The sequence below is a fragment of the Procambarus clarkii genome, chromosome 11 (assembly GCF_040958095.1).
Source record: "Procambarus clarkii isolate CNS0578487 chromosome 11, FALCON_Pclarkii_2.0, whole genome shotgun sequence".
NCBI classification, from domain to species: Eukaryota; Metazoa; Arthropoda; class Malacostraca; order Decapoda; family Cambaridae; genus Procambarus; species Procambarus clarkii.
Window position 1 is genome coordinate 19,200,694 of NC_091160.1, and position 23,846 is coordinate 19,224,539.

A 23,846-nucleotide genomic window follows, 5' to 3' on the forward strand; every position below is an offset into this window, starting at 1 on the left:
ACCTAGTGCCTTAAGGTACTGGGTTAAAAGAGCTCAGACCGACACATTCGGGACAGAAATTGACAATGTTCCTAAGAAGCTACAACATGATCTGGGTCTCTGGTTAGACACTGACAATTATAACTTGATAAGATGCGGAGGACGCTTACAACATGCTGACATAGATCTGGAAGCAAAAAATCCAATATTGCTCCCTCGTCACCACATAGTAAGCAAACTAATTGTGTTACATATACACAAATACAGTACTCTGCATGGTGGGGTATTAGATACTCTCACAGAATTAAGACAACAGTACTGGCTACCCCAAGGTAGACAGACAGTAAAATCCATAATCAAATCCTGTGTTGTATGCCGGAGATACGATGCCAGAGTGTGTCCATATCCTGGCCCTCCTCCACTTCCGAAGGAACGAGTCGTACATATTCATCCTTTTGAGACAACAGGAGTAGATTTCACAGGAGCACTAACACTGACAGGCACTAAAGACAAGAAACCAGCAAAGGCCTATATCTGTCTTTTTACTTGTGCCACAACAAGGGCAGTCCATCTAGAAGTGACTCCCGATATGAGTGCCGAAGCATTCTTACAGGCTTTCCGCAGGTTTGCTTCACGTAGATCTTGTCCCAAGTTAATGATTTCAGACAATGGGTCCAACTTGGTGGCAGGAGAAGCATGCCTGAGGAAAATCTGGACACACCCAAAGGTACGCACAGCCCTAACTCAACGGCAGTGCCATTGGAAATTCATACCTCCCTGAGCACCATGGCATGGAGGCTTCTATGAACGGATGGTTGGTACGGTGAAACGGTCTTTACGGAAAACCCTACACCGCCAAAAGATTGACCTTCAGGAGCTTCAAACAGTAATCATAGAAATAGAAGCACGAGTTAACAACCGACCACTTACCTACCTCTCTGATGATGTTTTGCAGCGTGAACCATTAAGTCCAGCTCATCTGATGTATGGGAGACCTCTCAAAACACTTGTGTCCCTTACGGATGAGGAACCAGAGGATCCTTCATATGTCAAAGAGAGTGATTTGGTTCAACGTTTCAAACATCTTTCAAGGGTGATAAGTCGGTGGAATGACGTATGGACTCGTGAATACCTAACAGCTCTGAGGGAGTATCATTACGGGGCAAACAATCCCTATAACAGAATTAACATGAACCCTGGTGACATAGTTCTGGTGGATAGTGATGGACCACGCTCAGAGTGGCCTATAGGTGAAATAGTCTCTGTTCATCCAGACAGCCAGGGCATCTTGAGAATAGTGAAAGTAAAATGCAAAGGCAACACTACTCTCAAAACTTTAGAGAAATTAGTACCTTTAGAACTGGCCAGGAAAGAAGACGTACAACGACTTCCAGCACCCGATACGCCAGTACGGGACATACGTCCCCAACGGACTGCTGCACAACAATGTAAACTCAAATTAAAGCATGCACTATAATTCTGAGGGAGAAGAATAAAGTGATCACAGTCCTTACCGGGACTTCGACCAGTGTTCTGCCCCACGGGAATTATGTCGGGAAACCGACACACACAAACACACACACACAAATAACACAGTCTCCCTTAGTCTGTATTCCCTTCAGGATGGAAAATGGGAGACTCCGTGACGTCATCGACTCCGTGACGTCATGGAAGTCATCGTATATTTACATTATGAAACATTGTTAATAGACTAGTTTAGTATCTAGAGTTAACAAAAAAGTATTCAATAAGACTGAATATAATTATTAACACCGTATTGTAGCTAGGTTCCTTTGTTAATGTAAAATTACTTTGAGAGAGGAACCAGCATAAGGGCGTTGGCCCGGGGTGGGAGGAAGGCTCCCGCATCATAAGAACAATAACAAAGGGAGAGCAAGGCTCCCGCATAACAAACCACAACAGCCACTACGCTGTATTTGGCTCTAGAGCTGGTGAAACAACCAGCAACATAGCCTATCAACATCACAACAACGACTGTATCTGTCTACCAAGTATTGTATATTATTCTAGTGCACTGTTTAATATTGTTGGGTAGATGGTTAGGTCGTGGGAGAACCCCAAACACAATGTACGTGTACTCCATTTACAACCCTCACCGTTCATGTCATACCTGTAATTGATATGTTTAGGGAACTTTGATTAATTCCTTGCATCCCATACAGGTAAATGGTGAGAGGAGCATCAAGAAGTTGAGCAGACAGTTGGCTCATACACATTAACTATTGTTTGTCAAGCTTTGTCCTTCCCACAAGCCGCCATTACGTGGCACCAGGAGGCACAGGGCCACACCCAATCTGAGGCTACACCTACACGCCTTACCAGGCCCACTCTACTGGCACAACTAAGCCATTAATACTCTTAGTAGTAGTAGTCATAATTAATTATTATTAGTAGAATAGACCACCATATGTGGTATACTGTATAACAGATTAAAAGGTAAACAATTGGTAGTTTAAGAAAGAGCCATAACAAAGTGGTTTAGGCTACCAATTGTCCCTCCCAATAGTGTGTAAGAAGATTTCAGGCAGTTTACAAGTATATACAGTCCACTCAATTAATTCTTACTTACTAAGAAAAATAAATAAGACATAACTTTATTTTATTAAAGTCAATTTGAAAAAAAGAGAGATTAGCTGCCTGGAATTTCCCCACAGCCATAATTTTAAAGTCAGCTGGCAGAGATTCCCAAGGGGCTTGCATAGCAAAGTCTGCATGTACTTCGTCGACACCCCTCTCAGTGATTTTATGTTATATCGAATGTATTGATGGGGTTTATCGCACAATGGGTCCACCTGTTGCTATTTGAATCTCTTCTGTCCCGAGTTAGTGCTCCAGTGGTTATATCTTTAAGTGAACTGATTCAAGGTCTAGTCAATATCTTCGTTATTCTGCACGCAGTAATCCCGTTTACTCTTATTTCAAATGATGCTAGTTTGGTTTCTACTATTAGGTTCAGTATCTTAGTTCATTTGGGAGCCCATGTTATGAGTCGCATTGCATTATTTTGAATAACCTCAACGTTTGCCCACTGGCCAGGAGAAAGAGTGAGTAAGGCAGGTGCTGCATAATCAACTAGGGAACGAACAGCGTGTATGTAAAACATTCTTAACATTTTGTGTCCAGCTCCTAGACGGAGCCCTGTGATTGCTCTCTTTATATTCAGTCGTGATTTTCCTGTCTCCTTCAGATATTGAATTTGCTTGATGAATGTCATTTTAGAATCTATCTATACTCCGAGATATTGATATTGTGTAACCCACTGAAGAATAATGTCTTGAATGTGTAGGTGCCTGTCTGGAGTGTTGCCACCTAGTCTCATTGCCTTAGACTTCTGTGCAGATATTTTTAGCCCTAAAATACTACATTCAGATACTACTTTAGATAACGCCCCTTGTCCTTTATTTAAAAATGAAGGACCTGTAATGACTAATGCTATATCATCAGCATAGCTTAGCAATTTAACCCCTTTTGCAAATGTCATGGTAACAAGGTTATCCATAAGGATGTTAAAAAGACTTGGACTGAGGACTCCTCCTTGAGGAGTCCCATTCTCATGCAAGTGGTAGTCCAACACTTGTCCTTGCAGCTTTACTCTGGCATACCTGTGACTTAGGTAATCTTGAACCCATCCTAGCATATTTCCCCTTTTCATCTTTTTTTAACTAAGGTGTGCAAAATTGCTAGCGGGCTTGCAAGTTCGAATGCATTTTCTAGATTAAGGAAGATCACTATAGCTGGACCTAAGTTAACTATTCCTAGTAATGTTGCTATGCAGTTGGCAGTACCTACTCCTCTAGTGAAGCCAAATATGTGTTTATGCAGGTCCATACGACCATCCATCCGCAGTTTTTCTAATGCATGATGTTAATGAAATGAGTCTGTAACTGCCAGGTTCTTTCGTCTTAGGAATTGGAATGATGTTTGCATTCTTCCATGAGGTCAGCAGTTTGCCTTGCTGCCAAGATGTATTGGTAACGTCAAATATTCCTTGTTCTCCAGCAGCTCCTGGTGTGCGATCATTGAGTATGAATGTTATCAGCACCTGGTACAGTGTCCTTACAATTTTTTTTTGGCTCTGATTAGTTCTTGTTTGGTGAAGGGACAGTCACATTCGTCTTTTGTAGCTATGCTCTCAAGAACGGCCGTCATCCTCTCTTGTTTTAATTCTTCTTGCTGCCTTCTGACCATTACAGGAAGCTGATATGAAGCTGTTCTTTCTACAAGTTGGAGAGCAAGTCTCTGAGCCTCCTGCAATGGTTGAATACATGCCTGTGTTCGGGCTAGTCGACCTGATATGGTTTTAATCTGACTCAATAACTTACCAAGACTACTATGTTCATTTAAAATTTGACACCACTCTAACCATCTTGCCTCCTTTACCTCTCTAGAAACTCGTCTTGCTTCAGATATCACCGCTCTTATCATAGTTCTTCCTTCTGGTGTGAGGTTTCTCTTTAGATGTTTTCTGAAGATGTTCACTCTGTGGTTTTGTTCTTTAACTTCATTACTATAGAATCAATAGTTCTTTCGTTTTGTGTTTCCTGTGATAATGATTGGAATAGCTTTATTTGCAGCAGCTGCAATGGTTTCCTGCAGATTGGTCTCGTGAATGTTCAAATCCTCAGGTGGCATTTTTCAAGTTCCTCTTGGTATATATTCCAGTTGGTTTTTTTTAAATTCCACCTGGGTTGTACAGGTGGTGTAGAAGGTCGTTCTATGTTTAGTGTTGTGACAATGGCATAGTGGTCATTGGTGATCACTGGGTCTACCTCCCACTTCGCCTGATGCTTGAGTGCTGTTGAGATTAATGTAAGATCATGATAACCCCCTTGAATGTGAGTGGGGTTCCCCAGTCTTGAGAAGTGTAATTTCAGGTATTTCTCGCAGAGCTGCGGCTAAAAGGCGTCCATCTGCATTGGCTGGCCCAGTCGCACTTAACTCTTGGAGATGAGCATTGAAATCCCCCAGCAATAATTACATTTTCATGCGTGGCCAAGACCAGCACTGCCTCTGCTTCTAGTTTACGTCTAGGGGGCTTGTCGATGTTGCATATGAGGAGCTCAATATTAGCCATATTCACTCTTACTGCAACTCCATCCCCACATGAAACTGGGTGGTTTGAAACTGGCTTCTTGCTTGGGGTATGGTGTTTCTGACTTGGGTCATTAACTCTCTTTGTCTTCCCTGTTAATACGATATAATATAGTGCTGATATACAGATAATCTGAAGGACTTCGTGGCTAGGAAAAATAGTTTCTTCAAAAACGATTATATCTACTTTCGTACTGATTGCAGCTTCCTGAAGGGTGTGGTTTTTATTTCCAAGAGCCTTGTATGTGCCACTGCAGTATTCATAATGGGCAGACGATGGTTTCGGTTGGTGTTACCTGTTCTAGTAGAACTCCTCTTTAGAATCGACGTCAATATTCTCCACCTCGCAAGTGTTGATTCCGAAAGTAATTGCTTTTTGCTTTTTTGCTTTTGTTGTATTTCTGCAGCATTTTTGTTTATTTTCTGATCTAGAGTACGTAGATTCGGGAAATTTTGTTTTGAGAGTGTGTGTCTGTTGTGGTTGTGCACGAGTGTTCCAGACGGTCGTGTTGGTGCAACCTCTCCTCTTACACATTACGTCTGAATTTGGCCGAAAATGGATGTAATTTGAAAATGAAAAATAATTGAAAATAAATTTTGGATTTTTTTTTCAAACAGCAAGTTAAGGGGAAGAGGATTAAGAGGGATTAAGGGAGAGGATTAAGGTTAGGAGAGGCTGAGGAGGAGAGACAGTAATGTGGTACTGTCCTCACCTGCATCTTTCTGAGGGATCCAGCTTTTCCAATTTTGATTGTTGCCGCCGGATGCGGCTAGTTTATTGTGCACCCCATACCCATCCTGTGAGCGGTAGCGCAAAAAACATTACAGAGGGTACAAAAGGTCTTTATCAGACCTCATCTTAGATTATTACATAAACAATTTCATCTACCTTTCACACCTTATAGTTACAATGTCAGCTAGTTACAGAGAAAGTGCTATTTCAAGAGCTATATATTTACAGTAAGTCATTATACATTAATGGTAGGTCTTATCGCTAATACATAATAGTTTGACCAAAGGAGATAGTCATGGGTAGCTTCTGTTTATTATTAGTCTGCCCAGTACACTACTTGTTTCTTCATCTCATATGTCGTTTATCTACTGGAAGCGAAATATGGATACAGTGCAAGGATTTCAGGTAATTTATCCATGGTAATAAGATAGGTTGCCATATCATACAGAGTGAGCTTAGATTTATCTCTTAATGGCTCAATTTTACTACAATCCAAGATATAGTGTTCGAGTGTGTGTCCCTGTCTATGTCCACACACTTAACACTTTACTTTATCTAGATCCCTATACAAACCGAACTGCCAGAGTCTTTGTTGCCAAGTCTTATTCGAGCTGTGACAACATCTGTTAGTCTAGTTACTTTGTTACTTGCCTCATACACATGTTTTACTTCACACATTTCATTGTGATGAACAATGGACCTGCTAGTTCCAGTTTGCACAGTTGTACTTTCTTCAAATCCATCCAGGAGTTCTCGTCTAATGACACTTTTAAGGGACCTATTTGATAACTCAAGATTCCGTTCAATACTGCCTTTATTGAGTCCACCTGGAGCTGCCGTGAGGTACAGACGTGTCGCCTGGCCTCTGGTAGTTGGGGTGTTTGCCGATTTCGTCGCCAGGGGGTGTGGGCGTCTCTGCCCTCCCAGTTGTATTGCTGCCTGGCTGCGTGTTGACGTGGCGCTTATGACATGGGGGCCATCTTCCTCCTGTTGTGCTTGTGAACTCCGTGGGACTGGAGTTCACTAGTAAAGCTAGATATCCGGACATAGAGTTAGTAATGTGTGACATGCTTCGTATCCCGGTGGAGGCTATCTACGGTGTTGAGCTTGTTACGGCCCACCGGGTTGTTATCAAGTTCGTGAGTGAGGTGGAGTACTGGGACTTCCTACGTCGGTACGAGGGGGCGTACGTTGCCGTTGCCGGATGGTGCTGGCTCTGTGGCGATTTCGGATCGCAGTGGTGGCCTGACTTATGTCAGTGTCCATGGTGCGCCCCTGGAGTTCCCTGACGACCTCCTCCGGCGTTACTTCGGGAGGTATGGAGCTGATGTCATCGTATGAGTGAATACGCTCTCCTTGGGGAGGAATGCAGGGCGGAGGACGAACATTCGTACCTTTGGTATGCGCCTGCGGTCGGATATACCGTCTTCTGTCCGGCTGATGGGTTACTATATCCAGGTGTTTTATGCCCGGCAGCCCCGTACCTGTTTCCGGTGTGGCTTGTTGGGGCATCAAGCTGCTAGGTGCTCTGCGGCCCCCACTGCTCCTGTCAACTTGTTCAGAGAAGAGGATTTCCTGCCGCTCCCTCAGGGTGAGGATTCCGGAGATGAGGAGGTGCAGGTCCCGTTATCTGCTGCGGGTGCGCGCCGCTCGGGTTCCCGGCAGTCATCCGGTGGTGTGACCGTGGCCGCTGGTGCCCCTGTGGTGGTGCCCTCTGTCCGGATCCCTCGTCTGAGGGTGCGTGTTGGGGACCTGGGAGACGTTAACTTCCAAGACAAGCACGTTATTACTTGATTGCAAACTGTTCATTGCTCGTAGTGAGGAAAGGGAGTCGGAAATAATTAACCTATTTACTTCAGTGTTGTCAATAATTTCGAGTGTTACCAGTATTGCTACCAACTCGGCTTGCATTGTGGATGCCCAGTTACTAATTCAGATATTCTTTTGAATTGTGCTGCCATCAGGCTGATGAGCAATAACAGCACTTCCTGCCCTCCCCGTAGCTGTATTGAGTGATCCGTCAGTGTATATGATCTGTGCTATATTGTTTTCAGCTTGTATATTGTAAATGTGTTCTATGGTGCTTAATTTAGCAGCAAGCTGAGCATGAGGGTTGTTTGTGATTAGTTTCTTGGTGGGGTATGCAGGGGTCAGGATGTCAAAAGGTACTATCTGCCAGGGTGGAAGGAAGTGCTGTACTCTTTCATCTGTATATACATCGTGCAGTCCCATCATTTTAATATGAGTGGCTGTTCTTTGAATCCATTTAGACTCGCTGGTTCCATTTCATATTTGTTCTAACAGTTCAACTGACACAATGTTGTAAAGTATATTTAATTCTTTCCGCATGTTGAGAACTTTAGTAGTTATAGGACAGCCAAGTATAATTCTGCTTTTATATAGCTATATATAAATATATAGCTTTTCTATTATATATATATTATATATAATATATATATATATATATATATTATATAATATATATATATTATATAATATATATATATTATATAATATATATATATATTATTATATAATATATATTATATATATATATAATATATATATAATATATATATATATATATATAATATATATATATATATATAATATATATATATATATATATATATATATATATATATATATATATATATATATATATATATATATATATTTATATATATATATTTATATATTATATATATATATATATATTATATATATATAGCTTTTCCAAGCATAGAGGTTTCCCTTGCAGGACTTTTACTTTTTCTGGTAGGTTAGGAGGGCAGGAACTTCTTCTAAGGATTCAAAAACCCATGAAAACCGTTAACTGAAAGTTTCTTTTCCTATCCTAACAGACTTAAGCTGGAGGACCCCAAACACAAAATAGGACAGTACATCCCTTTCGTGAGCCAATTTCGTTTAAAATTCCGTCCACTTTTGGCCATATCACGCATACGAGTGAAAAGCGACGTTATTTAAAGAGGTTGGGTTGGTTGGTGCATGTAGTGCTGGTCTCTGTGTTAATCCTGGCCTGAGCTGTCTGCCCCTTTTCTTTCCGTGCAGAGCAGGTTGTGCTCCAGGCATGATGTTTGCCTCCACAATTTGGATATTTGGCTGTTGTGGTCTGGTTTGAATGAGCTTGGCTAGTCTTCGGTTGAATGCCTCAGGCTGCACACTCCGCATCTCTCTCTTGTCCGGTACAGCGTGATTAATGGCGGCCGTGTTTCTGACACCTGAAGCAGCGCAGGGTGTGAGGGTATGGATTTTCACCAGCTAAATCTTCTACTGGAGGGTGTGGGGGGGGGGGGCACGAGCACTGCCGTGCACCCAGGTACGTAAATGGACGTGCACTCGGTCTAGAATTGGTAATCCGTACTCACGACATCAAGTGCTTAGGCTCGTTGGAGATCCTAGGCCATCAGCATTCCAAATATGTTGCTATGGCCATTGTAACGCATTTGTGAAAAATTATTAGCTCATGTAGCAGTTTTACTGCAAGATTGTGGGAGACGAGTGGAGCGGCAGGGAAGCCATGAGGTACCAGCCACCTGGAGCCATTCCCATAGTAACCAAGACAGACGCCGTGTGAGGTAGCGAGCACGACAAGCCAGGAGGAGCCATGATTGGCTAAGAGTCTTAGGCTCCCAGGTGCGCGTCTCTGTGATTGGTTAGTGTGAGGAGGGAACAGTAAGCCAGCATCTTCCCGTTCTAGTCCCAAGACGACATTCTGCACATAGCCACTACGCTTTCCTTACATGGTTTTCGCTTGGTCGGCCAACCAAGTGAAACTACTGTCTCTAGTGGCTTCTAAGTACATTTTGTATTCGTGGGATATCGACGTGTGTCCGTAGGGAATGAGCAGAATCCAGAAACTCATTGTATTTGGCGTGCAATTCAGGAAAGTGTACAAGACTGGAAAAGTAGCAGTGGGCAAGGACACGAGCAGGTAGCAACAGATTTTCTTGTGAATCCCCATCTCCAGTCATCATGAAACTTCTTCGTATCTCCTGCTTACGTCTCTTAACAGTTAAGATATCTGGGATGACTTGGCAGTGTTCAAGGCAGTTTTTCCACCAGAAATTTGTGGGAATTTTGGTCCCAGTGTGGGACATTGCCGTTCGCCGTGTTTGCCACCATTTTTTAGCAAGCACGCTGCTTCGCCCTGAGGGTGGGACAAAGCCAGCAAGTGAGGGTGGGTACTAACTGTGCCCAGCCCTGTGTACTCCATCCAAGGTCACTCCTAGCCTAGCCGAGTCACCTTGGGAAGGTGGACGCCGCTAATCTCCGAGACTACAGTGCTTCAGTCTTCAAGTTTACATGGGGGTGGTATGTCTGTAGACCGGCCTGGGTGTAATTGAGTGAGTACCCCTTGTGATTGATTAATTGATTGATGAAGATTAAGTCACCCAAGAGGTGGCACGGGCATGAATAGCCCGTAAGTGGTACAATTTTTTTTTCTCAGTATTCTGAGTTTGCATTTAACCATCAAGCTGTTATCGCGGGGGAGGATACTGCTTCACAGTCTTTATGAGGGTGTCCAGCTGCTGAACACCTTTGTTGACCAGGAGAGTGGCTGTGTTGATGGCTTCAGGGTGGCCACTGCATGATTCAGGAACTCTTAAAGCTCTTCTAAGGTCATTGGTTGCTTCACCTTCTAGAAGATAGTGAAGTAATGGCTTTTCTGTGACAGTTTGGCAGAAGATGCACTCTCTCTGTCGGGGTTCACCAATCTCCCAGTTGCATCTGTAACCTAGACGTAGTCTATATAACCTAACTGCTATTTCCCTGTGGATTACCCCTTGTGTTGTATTGACGATTTATATCTTTAAGCCTGATTTCGAGGTCTGGTGATCCGCTCACATTGTCTCTATAGCACTTGTTTGGTGAACGGGAAGTGCGGTGCGCATAAGATTCGCCTATATTACATCTTGTCAGTCAAGGAGGGATTGAACTGAGTGCATGTGTGCAGACGAGAGTGTGTTTGGTCACACTGGAAACACATTCAGTGTGTAGTATAGTCGGACAGGTAAATAGCCGTTCAAGAGTTATTATACTCTATACTGGTGGGATTATGTGTTGATTACATTTCTAGGTGAATTGTTTATGCCATTTTCCAGTGTCCACATGTGAAGTCCTATTCAGGAGAACCAGTTCCGGTCATCATATTATGGTAGTAAAGTGTTGTAACACCGAAGATATCCTGGCATAAGATATTGTGGAGTGTTACCTGTGTGTGATTTTATAGTGTTGTGTTTTCCTAGGCTGTGACAAATGTAATTTTATATATATGTGTAGCTAACCTGTTTAACGTAAACTTGGTGGATTTGTAGTTGAAGAGTGATTGAGGAGTTGCGTGGTGACCGCCGGCCAGGTCGGACGTTCCTGAGGTTTCTCCGCTTCTGGCTCGTGTTTACGTTGGGTGATCTCTTGTTTGCCCTGCTGGTGGTGGTTTGCCATTGACAGGGTGACGTTTGCTTAGCCATGGGGACGTCTCGCCCTCCAATGACGAGGACGCTGTCAGCTGGTCTGGCGTTTACGGTGCCGGTGGACCATCCATTGGTTGGTGTCGCCCTGGTGGACGTGCTGCATGTGGAGCTGTCGGACCTGGTGGGCATCCAGTTGCTTCAGGGCCACCGTGCTGTGGTCAAGTTCCGCCTCCAGGCTGCCTTTCAGGCGTTTCTCGAGCGGTGTGAGGGGCGTGTTTACCCTCTCCCTGATACTGCTGGCTCCGTTAAGGTAGTGAATCTCAGTGTCACCTTGACGTCTGTGACGGTGCATGGTGCCCCCTTCGAATTTCAGGACGACTTTTTAACCTCCTGTTTCGAACGGTTTGGGGCTGTGTTAAGTGTTCGATGGAATAAGGTCGTTGCCGGGCACTGTGTTGGTATGCTTGACGGCTCCCGCACCCTGACGATGTCGCTGAAGTGTAGTGTACCGTCGTCGATGTCCGTGTTGGGTTACACGCTCCGCTGCCAGTACCGGGGTCAACCGCGCACCTGTTATCGGTGTGGTCACGAAGGTCATCTGGCTGCGGCGTGCGACGTGGGAGCAACTGGTCGGGTGCATGTTCTTCGTGCGGAGGATTTTCCGCCCCTGTTGCGTTCGGACGGTGTGGGTGCTGTGCCTGAGGCGCCTGACTGCCTGTCTGCTGCTCCGCCTGTTGAGGCGAGTTCTCTGGCCCGTGCGACACATCAGGTGACTGCTGTGGCCCCTGGGGTTGTTGAGCTGGTGTGTGAGGGTGACGGGGCGTCGCCTGCGCTGCGTGTAGTGCAGGGTGTCCCGGTGGAGGTTCATGTCCCACCCCCGCCTGTGGATGTGGTAACGGCTCCCGGGGACGCGGGTTCTGCTGTTTTGGAGGGGGTGCTTCGGCAGGGGGAGGTGCCTGCCGTGCCTGTGAGTATTAACGACTGTAGTTCTGCTCTTTCCATTCCTTTGCAGAAGCGTGCACGTCGGTGTTCTGAGGCTGTTTCCGTGGATGATGTAGACAGTGTGGGTGATGTGGCCTCTGTGGACTCTTCGGACGGTGCGGGTGTGGCCTGTGTGGATGTAAAGATGGTGGCCATGCCTGCGGAGGGGCCTGCTGGGCGTGGTGTGGTGCGGCCTGTCTTGAAGCGTTCGCGGCGGGCTCGGAGTGTGTCTCCCCTTCGTGGTGTGCCTTGGGAGGAGGTGGGGGAGTATGGTGATCTGGCGCCCCCCACCGTGGATGATGGTGCTGTGCGGGGCTCCGAAGTTGCTACCTGTGTCCCCCTTCCTGCGTCACCTGCTGTTGGATCCCCGCAGTGGGGGGTTGTCCCTGATGATCGGGACCTCGTCGTGATGTTGCGGAAAGATGTTCACCGGGGGGCCTCGGCTCCTGTGCCCTGTGGTGGGGTCGCTGCCGCGCCTGCATCCCCTGCTGTTCCCCCTCCTTCATTGCCCCGGTCTGGTGGTTGTCTAGTCCCGTCTGCTGGGGTCATGCCCTGTGAGGGTCCGGAGTTGGGCCCTTATTGGGATGCCCGGGTGCTTCCGATCCCATGGTGCTCGTCCACTATCTGGGTATCGTCTAAGACGGTGTTTGTTTATAGGGTGCCGGATAGGATGTCTCAGCCGAGGGTACTGCCTGATGGCCGGCTGCCCGCCGACCTGTGGGTGATTTGGGAAGCGTACTGCTTGCGCTTTCCGATACGCAAGTTTCTGGAGAAGTATTAGTTCCCATCTTGCACACACGGCTACGCCGTGCCTGGATCAGCTGCCGCCGTGACCACGACGCCCCGCCCCCCGGTGCGGGGTGTCTCCCTCTAACGTTCGCCTCTGTTTTCGTCGCCACTCCTCTCTCTACGGCCCATCACATCTCCCGCTTTTGACTTTCTTCTCCTCCTCACCATCAACGCGTCTCCTTACATCTGTCCTGGTGCAGTCATCGGGAGGGTTACCCCTTCATGCAAACTGCACCTATTCTCAAGAAGAAGAGTGATTGACGCCGCTGTTGGGTGTGACAGCTCTGATGAGTAACGTAAATTCATGGGAGTAATTATCGAGCCGTGGGATCGCTAATCACGTGTCCAAGTTGATTAGGAGAGGGATTATCTCCTTAGTGTTCCACATAGCGTTTAATAGCAGAGAGCTACAGGTGAGGTCAGTGGGTACGATATATAATTATAGTGTCACAAAGCCAAGTGTGTTAATACTGTGTTTTCAGTGCAGTGCGTTGCCAGTGCAACGAGATGCAGTTATTGGGTCTAATTTAGCTTACAAGATTACCGAGTGTGTTATTGCTGTGTTTCAGTAATTGTCATTGCAACGGGTTGTAATTTTTTGACCGTGATTCTAATTAAGTTTATTAGTTCACCGAGTGTTGTGTTACTGTGTCATGGATGAACTCGTCAGTGTGACGAGTACTGGGTCTATATTGGATTGTCATCGAATTCAAGGATTCCGTGAGCGTTAATTGAGTAGTGTAATTAACATCACTAACGGAACAACCATTGCTAGTAGAGGTACCGTCGTGAAAGACAGTTCGAATTAACGTAGATACATTTTGGGTTAATTATCTTCCAAGGAACAGCTGATTGGTCGGTCAAGGGATTGGGGCCAATCAGTAACTTCAGGCAAATTTAGACGGTGGTGTAGGAATTCCGGTAGGGCTGAAGGCTTGCATTAAGTAACTGTTGCAAATTATCTATCAGTTGATAGGTAATTAAGGATTCACGGAAGTCAAAGTACTTAACTCCGATTAGGGTTTGATCGACTCACACGTAAGCTACATTGTTTGCATTAACGTAACATCTGTTATTAAGTATCTGTCAGTTGGACAGGTAATTTGATTGAGTCTTTGGAGAGTAAAGTCATTGGTAAGTAACGTAGACGTGGTGATTAATGTCGGTCCATGGGATAGTTAACTAGTCACCTTGAATTAATCGGGTAAGTTTTTTTATTTGATATAAAAAGCCAAAGCACAAGCACATAACAAGTGCTTGTACTTTGGCACTTGTACAAAATCGTATGGCACAGGAAAGAGACAGAGCACATCATATAAAAAGCAAAAAGAACAACAACAAAACAAGAATATAAAGATAAATATACAAAGGAGCACAAGAACACGCACAAGGCTTGCACCACACACCATAAAAAAGGCATAAATAACAAATTGGGTACAAAGCAAAGCAGGCCCACGCAGGAGCCAGGAAAGAAACAGAAAACACACAGAGAAACAAGCAAAGAAACCGCATAAAACAAAAAAACTACACACAAGAACATAAATAACATAAATAACAGAAATAGTATACAAAGAATAAGGCCATCATGAAGACAAGAAAATAAACACACGCACACAAGCGACATACACAACCACATCGCCCGCCACCCTAATACAAGACACGGGGCGCGCTTAACAACACAAATGAAATAACACCAAACACCCTCAACCGCAAACAACCACAACACAACCTCCCATACCAAAGGCAAAGCACAAAACATCCCGCAAATACAACAAAACAGGCCACGCAGAGCCAGGAACAACACCCACACGCACAGACAAGGACACCCACCTGTGCACGCAGGCACCGGGGAAACATCACGCACAACACAGACACCAATCACCCAATCACTCATACTTCTCCGGGTAATCTCGAGCTGGAAAGTATAAGCAATAAGCTTCCCAAAGAAGTTGGTCACCGTCAGGAATTGGACATCCAGGAGTCGCAGTAGGCAGAGGCATCGAATTCGGCACTCCCGAGACAAATTGCCGCACCCGTGGAACCCAGACGGTAGAAGGGCACCAGGGAAAAGGACGCACCAGGTCATCATATTCAAAAGTCACAGTCACCTGAGTTCTGTCGACTTCCTCGCCGGACGGGAGGACGAAAGGGATGGGTTTCTCCCTAGGAAGCTGGTCACAGGGCTGCACACACGGAAGCACACCCGGGCTGCACGGCAAGCCGTACGCCAGCCCACCCACTAAGGCGTGCACTCCATTCGACGCCGGGCACCGCACCGATTCCCACGGTGGGCGGCTCCGCAGGGGCCCCTGAGCCCCCACCAACTGGAACAGGAGCAGAGGCCCCCCCACCGCACCTCCTTCGACAACACCACGACTAGGTCGCGATCACCAGGGGCAACCGCCCACTGAGGGGAGCCACCAGCAGGAGGAACAGCGTCTAACACAGAAAGCACTACAGGAGGCAACACAGCATCGGCCACAGCACCATCATCCATCGCATCACGCTCCTCTGCCCACGACGGGCGAGGTGACGCAACCCGAGTCGAACGACGGCGCTTAAAAAGAGGCTGCTGATCGGCGGAACTGTCACCCCCAGCAAACGGTGCCCCAGAAGAAACATCGGCAGGCGGCCCCAAAGCCGGGGCAGCACGATCACACAAAACAGTAGCCTCAACAACGTGGGGCAAAAAGCCACTACCAGTCACGGAGACCGGAATCGGAGAAGGAAGAGACACAGCAGGCGGCAGGGTAGTAGGGAGCCGGTGGCTGAGCGGACAGAACACTGGACGCGTGATCTTGTGGTCCCGGGTTCGATCCCGGGCGCCGGCGAGAACCAATTGGCAGAGTTTCTTTCACCCTGATGCCTCTGTTACCTAGCAGTAAATAGGTACCTGGGAGTTAGTCAGCTGTCACGGGCTGCTTCCTGGGGGTGGAGGCCTGGTCGAGGACCGGGCCGCGGGGACACTAAAGCCCCGAAATCACCTCAAGATAGGCCTCAAGATAGGGTAGACTCCAGCAGACATGAGATATCCAGCAGAGACGACGGAACAGGCGCAGGAGAGGAGGCATGAGGGAACGAGGAGGCTACCAGAGGTGATGAGGTAGAGGGCAGGGGGGGGGGAGACTCTCACACCACCACCACCCCGACAGCCCCGGGAAGCTCAGGTCCGGCTGCAGGAGAAGTAGGTACCACCCCAACAGCACCATCCAAAGCCTCCACGGACGCAATCGGCTGCGGATGCACCTCCGCAACCACCGAACGTCGAAGATCCGAAGCAGGTGCCCCCAGGACCGCACAGCTCACAGGCGGGGCAGACACACCAGGGTCAGACAGAACAGGGCCTGATGGAACGCCCGCCATAACCGCTGCAGGCACCACACCAGGCACCAGGACAGAGCGAGAATCTGCCGGGGACCCCTCATGCACAGACAAGCAGGGAAAGTCATCCTCCAGGAAAATTGAAGGGGCCGCAGCACGAGGAGCGTCGCAACCGGCAGCTACATGGCCCTCAGCACCACACCGGAAACACGTGCAGGATTGACCTTGATAAAAGGTCCGCAGATAGAACCCACGAAACGAGACTCTGGACAGTATAGGGCTCGTGAGCCGCATGACAAGCGTGCGTGAACCCAGCCGGACCCCCTTCAGCCGGCCCGCACTCAAAACGTTGAACCGGTGCTTCACCACCGTCCCAAACCGCATAAACAAGGATATAAGGGCCGCCTCAGGGAAGGTCACCGGCACGCCGTGAACACTCACAAACGACAAGGGCCCCCAGGGATCCGAGATCTCCACAGACACAGCGGAATTCGGAAGAGGAAGCGTGCGGCCATCCCAGCGAGCCACAAACTCCTGGTAAACATGTGACGTGGCGAATGACACCGCAACACGGGTAGGCGAGAACTTCTCGAGGCCTAGGAGCTCGGGGACGTCAACACGGAGGACGTCCAGGAGAGCAACCTCTACAACAGGCCAGTCCACAGCAGCAGAGAAGTCCAGCCTCACAGTGTCGATCCTCTGAATACGGCTAGTACTAGCCGCGTCGATACCGGTAGGCGGGGCCCCGACCAGCGGGCGCTCCACACCCCCTACAGCAAACCACCACTCAACAATGGCAGACGACTACTGACAGCCGGAACCCCCTGGTGGCGCAGCCAGGAATCCAATCAGGGTAAGTTGTGCCCCAGAGGGAATTCACTACGTTGATATTGTAACTATTGAGCCAGTGTTGAGGGTAACGTGTACGTGACTAATTAATTATTGATCTAAACGATAGTAATTAATTGCTCAGAGCAGTTAAGGTTAAGTGCCATCCTCATAGCACTTTAGACATAGAATTGTAGTAAACTATCGAGTGGATGATAGTATCCGATAACGCAATTCGTGCTAGGATTAATTAGCTGTCCATAGTACAGTAATTAAGGGGATTATTCACTGAATGTTTGACGGGTCAAGTGTCTGCATAATTCCAAGTTACGAGTGACAGTTGTGACAGTAGTGACTTTTCTGTAGGAGATAAGATTAAGTTTAAGTAAGAGTTGTTGCTAACGGCTGTGGGCAACGAATTAACGTAATTGTCACTATCAGTATTACCGTAATAAATTAGTCATTGATTGTTGATCGTCCAAGAGACGAAGTGTTAACTTAGGAATCTAATCAAGGAGGGTTGCTGGAGTTGCCAGTAACCCCAATAGTCATTGTGATATCATAGAAGACTACTTTTTTTCTTTATATTATAAAATACAGGCATACAAATTAAACAAGGCACCGAAGCACTCGATCATCAAATGAACCTTTACAGAAACAAACAACCCAACCCGGAGACAGAGTAACAGAGCAGGATATATAAATGACAGAAACATGAACGAAAAACAAAGGGACACGGGAAAACAATGGAGCATAAAACAAACAAAAAACAAGCAAAAAACCAATACACATACATACAATCTAAACACAAACAGAAACACCAGTGAACTAGGTCAACAATATTTCTCAGACAACAGACCCTTAGGATATTTCTGACAGTGCGCATGACACACATCCTAGGCATCCTGCAACGGGGGCACACCCGCATCCGAGCGATGTAGGCGACGCATATTCTCTGGAATTTCGACAACAACACCTCCAATCACGAGGGGCGGTACATCCTGCGGCACAGGTATATACGGCGCCGAGACTCCCCAGCCGGTGTCCTTTTTCAGCTCGAAAACTAAATCACGATACACACAAGAGGTTACAGCAGGTGCAACAACCTCCCATTTTGGAGAAACGGCACACAAAGGCGCAGGGGAGCACAGTGGAGCAACACCAAAAACGCAGGCAGGAACAGGCACCACACCATCCCCACCCGTCTCCTTCGCAGGCACGGCCAACATCACCGCATCTACATGGTCGACCCCCACACCATCCGGAGAACCCACAGAGGCCACGTCGCTCACACAGTCCACCACATCCTGGGAAACTGACCCAGGACACCGGCACGCCCGCTTCTGCAAAAGGAGTACATCATCAGAACTACAATCGTCCAAACTCACAGGGTCGGGAGGCCCCGGCTGAGGCAGGTCCTCCAAAACTGAAGAACCTGCGCCCCTGGGAGCCGGGACCACACCCGCAAGCGGGGACGGGACATGGACTTCCACTGGGACATCCACCACACACATTGGGGGCGACGGTCCGACACTTGCACACTCTGGCGCAACAACTACCTCCAGGGCCACAGCAGTTAACAGATGGGACATACAAGGCGTAATATCCGCCTCAACAGGCGCAGCAGCAGGCAGGCAACCAGGCACCTCTGGTACAGCACTCACTCCATCCTCAGAAGCGTCCAAAGTCAACAGGGGTGGAAAGTCTTCCTCATGAAAAATATACACCCTACAGTTGCTCCCACGTCGCACGCTGCAGCTAGATGACCCTCATTACCACACCAATAACAGGTGCGTGGTTGCCCCCGATACACGCAGCGGAGAGTGTAACTCGACAAAAACACAGAGGATGGAACACTACTCTTCAGTGACATGATCAGGGTGCAGGAGCCATCAAGCATCCCAGCACAGTGCCCTGCAAGTACCTTGTTCCAACGAATGCTTAGCACAGTACCAAACCATCCAAAACAAGCAGTTAGGAGATCGTCGTGAAACTCGAAGGCGGCACCACGCACCGACACATATGTCAAGGCGACACTGAGGTTCACTACCTTAACAGAACCGGCGGCATCAGGGAGAGGGTAAACATGCCCCTCACACCGCCCCAGAAACGCCTGAAATGCAGCCTGATGGTGAAACTTGACCACAGCGCGGTTCCCCTGCAGCAGCTGGATGCCAACCAATTCCAACAACTGCACATGTAGAACATCCACTAGGGCAACACCAACCAACATGTGGTTCCCTGGCTCCGTAAAAGTCAGACCAGCCAACGAGGTCCTCTTCAATGGAGGCCGGTAAGTTCCCATGTCTCCTCAACAAGCGTACCACGCCTACACGGGGGACAACACCCCCACTGCCGTCACAGACACCCTCCGCACACAGCTACTAAGGTGGAACTGGCGAGCACTACGAACGACACGACACGTCTGCACCCAACAGCTGCCGACGAGCCAATCTGAACGCTACTAGTTTGATTGCATTGCAACGGATTTGCAGGGGGGGGGGGCGGCTGCAAAGAGCGTGAAGTAAATGATAGGAGGTTACTGGAGACTTGTCTCCTAATCTACCTTGTTGTTGTTGTTGCAATTTGTGATTATAAACTCAGTATCTTATTGCTTGTTTGCATCCTATGTGAACAATCAGTACTGTTCATGTTAGTTCATTTATCCAGCACAATGCAATTACAGGTAGGATCCTGTGGTTACCCTTGTGGCTGGTGTCCAAATATCGTATAGGTGTCACAGTAAGGATTTCGAGTAACGTCAGTGATATTTTTCGTTGCTGTAGTAGTTAGTACTTGTTGAATAAACTGTGGTGTTAAGTTGAACGCTGTGTTTTGTTACACCCCACAATATTATTAATCTACATATGGACTACCACGTTATCTGAAATTATTGTTCTTAATTTGAAACTGCATCTTGAGACTTCGTCTAGATTTATAGAACCACACATCAATAAATATTGATGTGAGTTCAGTGACTTACTCGTTAGACTGCCTGTCAACTAATGGCGGAGGTCGACAAATCAGTAATAAGGGATCTCAAACTATTGAGGTCTCGGCTTTTGCTCGTGCCTTCATAATTTTTCTGTGGTCTCTAGAGTGGGAAATGAGCTGCTTACTACATTTAACGTGTCAGCTAAGCAGTTCCTTTCTCAGGAGGTCCATTTTGACATTCAGTTTGAAGTTAACGAATATACTAGAATTTGTTATGAAAATCTCACATAGTGGTTCCGGGACGTATGGTCTCTGTCGATATATTCCCCAATTTCCAAGACTGAATGTTTCTAGCACATGTCCCATGACGGTCACCAGAAGCTGACGTGTCACTGCTTTGTCTATTTTTGTGTGGCATCGTATTGCATTGAGGATTTGCTTGTGTTCTAGTACTGGATCCAGTGGAAAGTCGATTGGGTATCCTAAAAGCACGATTCGTGTGCGTCTTTCTGAAGGGTCCAGCTTTTCCAAGCATACAGGTTTCCCTTGCAGGACTTTTACTTTTTCTAAGTAATTTGCAGTTTGTTGGTCTCGTGGCGTCATTATTATTTCTCCTTTCAGGTTGACTGTGATGGAAAATTTGATCTCTGGTTGTTCCTTTTCCATTACCGTTACTACACCATATGTATGCTGTAGGAAAATGGTCTATCTGCATTATCATGAATTTTGGAAGATGTGCAGAGACTGACGATGTCTGGTGTGAGATTGGTAGTTTCCTCTCCTGTCACATAATGTTATCCTGTGGCTGGGCTGTGGGGGAGAGAGGTACATTGTCTGACACTGGCTGGTGTGTGACTGGTACTGTCCTCTCCTGTCTCATATTGTCGTCTTGTGGCTAGATTATAGACAGAGAAGCATTGTCTGACACTGGCTGGAGTGTGACTAGGGCTGTCCTCTCTAGGTCCTATATGTCTGCTATCTTGTTGGTAGAAGCACATGGTAAAGCCTCGATAGCAGTTTTCTTCGGTGCCTGCTGCACCTCGGTCCACTCTTCCTCCGCGTCTGAAAGCGGCCGCCATTGCTTCTTTCTCTTAGACTTCCCCCATGACGTCTCCACGTAGTGAGGACCGATTAACTGCCCTACCTAATGTCTGATACACTCCTAGACCTGGAGAAATTCATTCCCTTCCAACGGAGGTCGTAAAATGATTCCCCAGATGGAATCAGGGATACCTAACACCTAATGGAGCTGTTTGGTCTACCTTTCCCTGAAAAGGCTCAGTACATCTTCTAAGGTGTTCCCTAGTGGCGATGCCCGCCGAGTATCACCTCGCCCTTCAGGGTAGGACTCTAAGTGACCTGGTCAGTGATACGGTCCTCACAAAAAAAATCGGTCATTGGCGACAAGTGCGGTATGAGAGTTTGGGTCGCCTGCATACTGGGCTGCACAGAACACCAGTCAGCAGAACAGCAGATAATCAACAACGTTGTTTGTCCGTCAATTGTAGACGAAATCGGTATTGTTTACTTCCAAACAAGATATTCTCATGGTCTTGGAGTATTGATGTATTTTTCCTCACAAAACCGCGATGATTTGAGACGATTGGTGCTCATAATCGTAAGTTTTTCAAGGAACAAATCCATGTGCGGCCAACTAGCCATGGCGCTGGCAGCGAGTCCATGGTGAGAGGTGATGGGAGGTGATGGTGAGAGGTGATGGGAAGAGATGGTGAGAGGTGATGGGAGATGGAGTGATATTTTATTTTTAGAGTGCTGGAATGAGTTTTAGAAGAGATGGGTAGAGTTGTTTGGTAGAGATGGGAGTTGATGGAAAGAGATGGAGGAGAAAGTAATTGTAAGAGCTTGAGGGGGACTATAATGGGAAGAGATGAAATAAAAAATATCATAATAGTATATATAAGATGAGCGCAGTTATGGAAGCAGCTCAAATAAGAGAGAATCAACAGTTTATGTAAACAGTCATAAAGAATGATCACTATAGCTTCACTTCTTGTTTTATCTAGGTACAAAACTGGATGTTAGAAACCTGTCTCTTCTCACCCCTCAAGATGGTAAGAGGTTAGCTAAGAATGCCCGCCTCTCTAAGTACGTGGAATGCTCAGCTAAGACTCAGGAAGGAGTACAGGAAGTCATCAACTCAGCAATATTGGCAGCTGTTGGCTCAGCACCGATCCATCGAATGTGTGTTATCGTCTAACCTACAAGTTGTCGCTTGGTAATTATCTACTAACTTTTAGCCCATGTGAGATAGATATGTGATAGCAACCAATATGTATCAACAACATGCACCTTCTGTCTTAAACAAAACTGAGCACGTAAAACAGCGGCCCTCATCATTCCGTAGACAGTTTATTGATCCACCTAGCCCAAGTGGATCAATAAACAGTTCCTTTCATGCTAGGTTTGTTTGTCACGGGGAAAATTACGGGGGCATTTATGCTCCCATTCTTCAATCAAATCTATCCACTGCAGATGATATTCAATAATTTCGTGCCCTAGGTCTGTACAAACACACACACCTGTTATAACGACGACCATTTACCATATACTGCCGTATTTTACGGTGTTGAAGAGTAGAAAACACTAAATAGGAAAATATAATTGATAAATATAATTTATGGTGTGAGGAGAACATTCTCTGTTCCGTGATTGGACGTAACTCCTATCACTCCGGTGATAGAGGAACCAGGAGGAACTACATGTTTGTAAATCACTTTTAATACAACACTACAGAACACTACAAAAACAACACTAAAGAACACAAACAACACAACACTACAGAACACAAGCCATACAACGCTAGAAAACACAAGCAACACAACACTACACAACACAAGCAACACAACACTCCAGAACACAAGCAACACAACATTACAGAACATAAGCTACAGAACACAAGGAACAGAACACTACAGAATACAAGCAACACAACACTCCAGAACACAAGCAACACAACACTCCAGAACATAAGCAACACAACACTACAGAACACAAGGAACAGAACACTACAGAACACAAGCAACACAACACTACATAACACAAAAAACACAGCACTACAAAACACAAGCAACACGACACTACCGAACACAAGCAACACAACACTGCAGAACACAAGCAACACAACACTGCAGAACACAAGCAGCACAACACTACAGAACACAAGCAACAGAACACTACAGAACACAAGCAACACAACACTACAGAACACAAGCAGCAGAACACTACAGAACACAAGCAACACAACACTCCAGAACACAAGCAACACAACACTACAGAACACAAGCAACACAACACTACAGAACACAAGCAACACAACACTGCAGAACACAAGCAACACAACACTGCAGAACACAAGCAACACAACACTACAGAACACAAGCAACACAACACTACAGAACACAAGCAACACAACACTGCAGAACACAAGCAACACAACACTGCAGAACACAAGCAACACAACACTGCAGAACACAAGCAACACAACACTACAGAACACAAGCAACACAACACTGCAGAACACAAGCAACACAACACTACAGAACACAAGCAACAGAACACTGCAGAACACAAGCAACACAACACTACAGAACACAAGCAACACAACACTACAGAACACAAGCAACACAACACTACATAACAGAAGCAACACGACACTACCGAAGACAAGCAACACAACACTGCAGAACACAAGCAACGCAACACTGCAGAACACA

General features: G+C 46.6%; 1 protein-coding gene across 3 annotated transcripts in view; it reads left to right on the forward strand.

Moving 5' to 3' along the window:
- LOC123758389 (ras-like GTP-binding protein RhoL) overlaps nt 1-23,846 on the forward strand; it is a 179,258-nt gene that overhangs the window by 95,854 nt on the left and 59,558 nt on the right. For 2 of the 3 annotated variants that reach the window (XM_045742741.2, XM_069322438.1), the window contains exon 5: nt 22,137-22,348. In XM_045742741.2, the coding sequence (XP_045598697.1) occupies nt 22,137-22,330 (194 nt within the window). In that variant the 3' untranslated portion in view covers nt 22,331-22,348. Of the gene's footprint in view, nt 1-10,272; nt 17,204-22,136; nt 22,349-23,846 lie in introns of those variants that run through there. The other variant, XR_011228055.1, reaches the window with a different exon arrangement.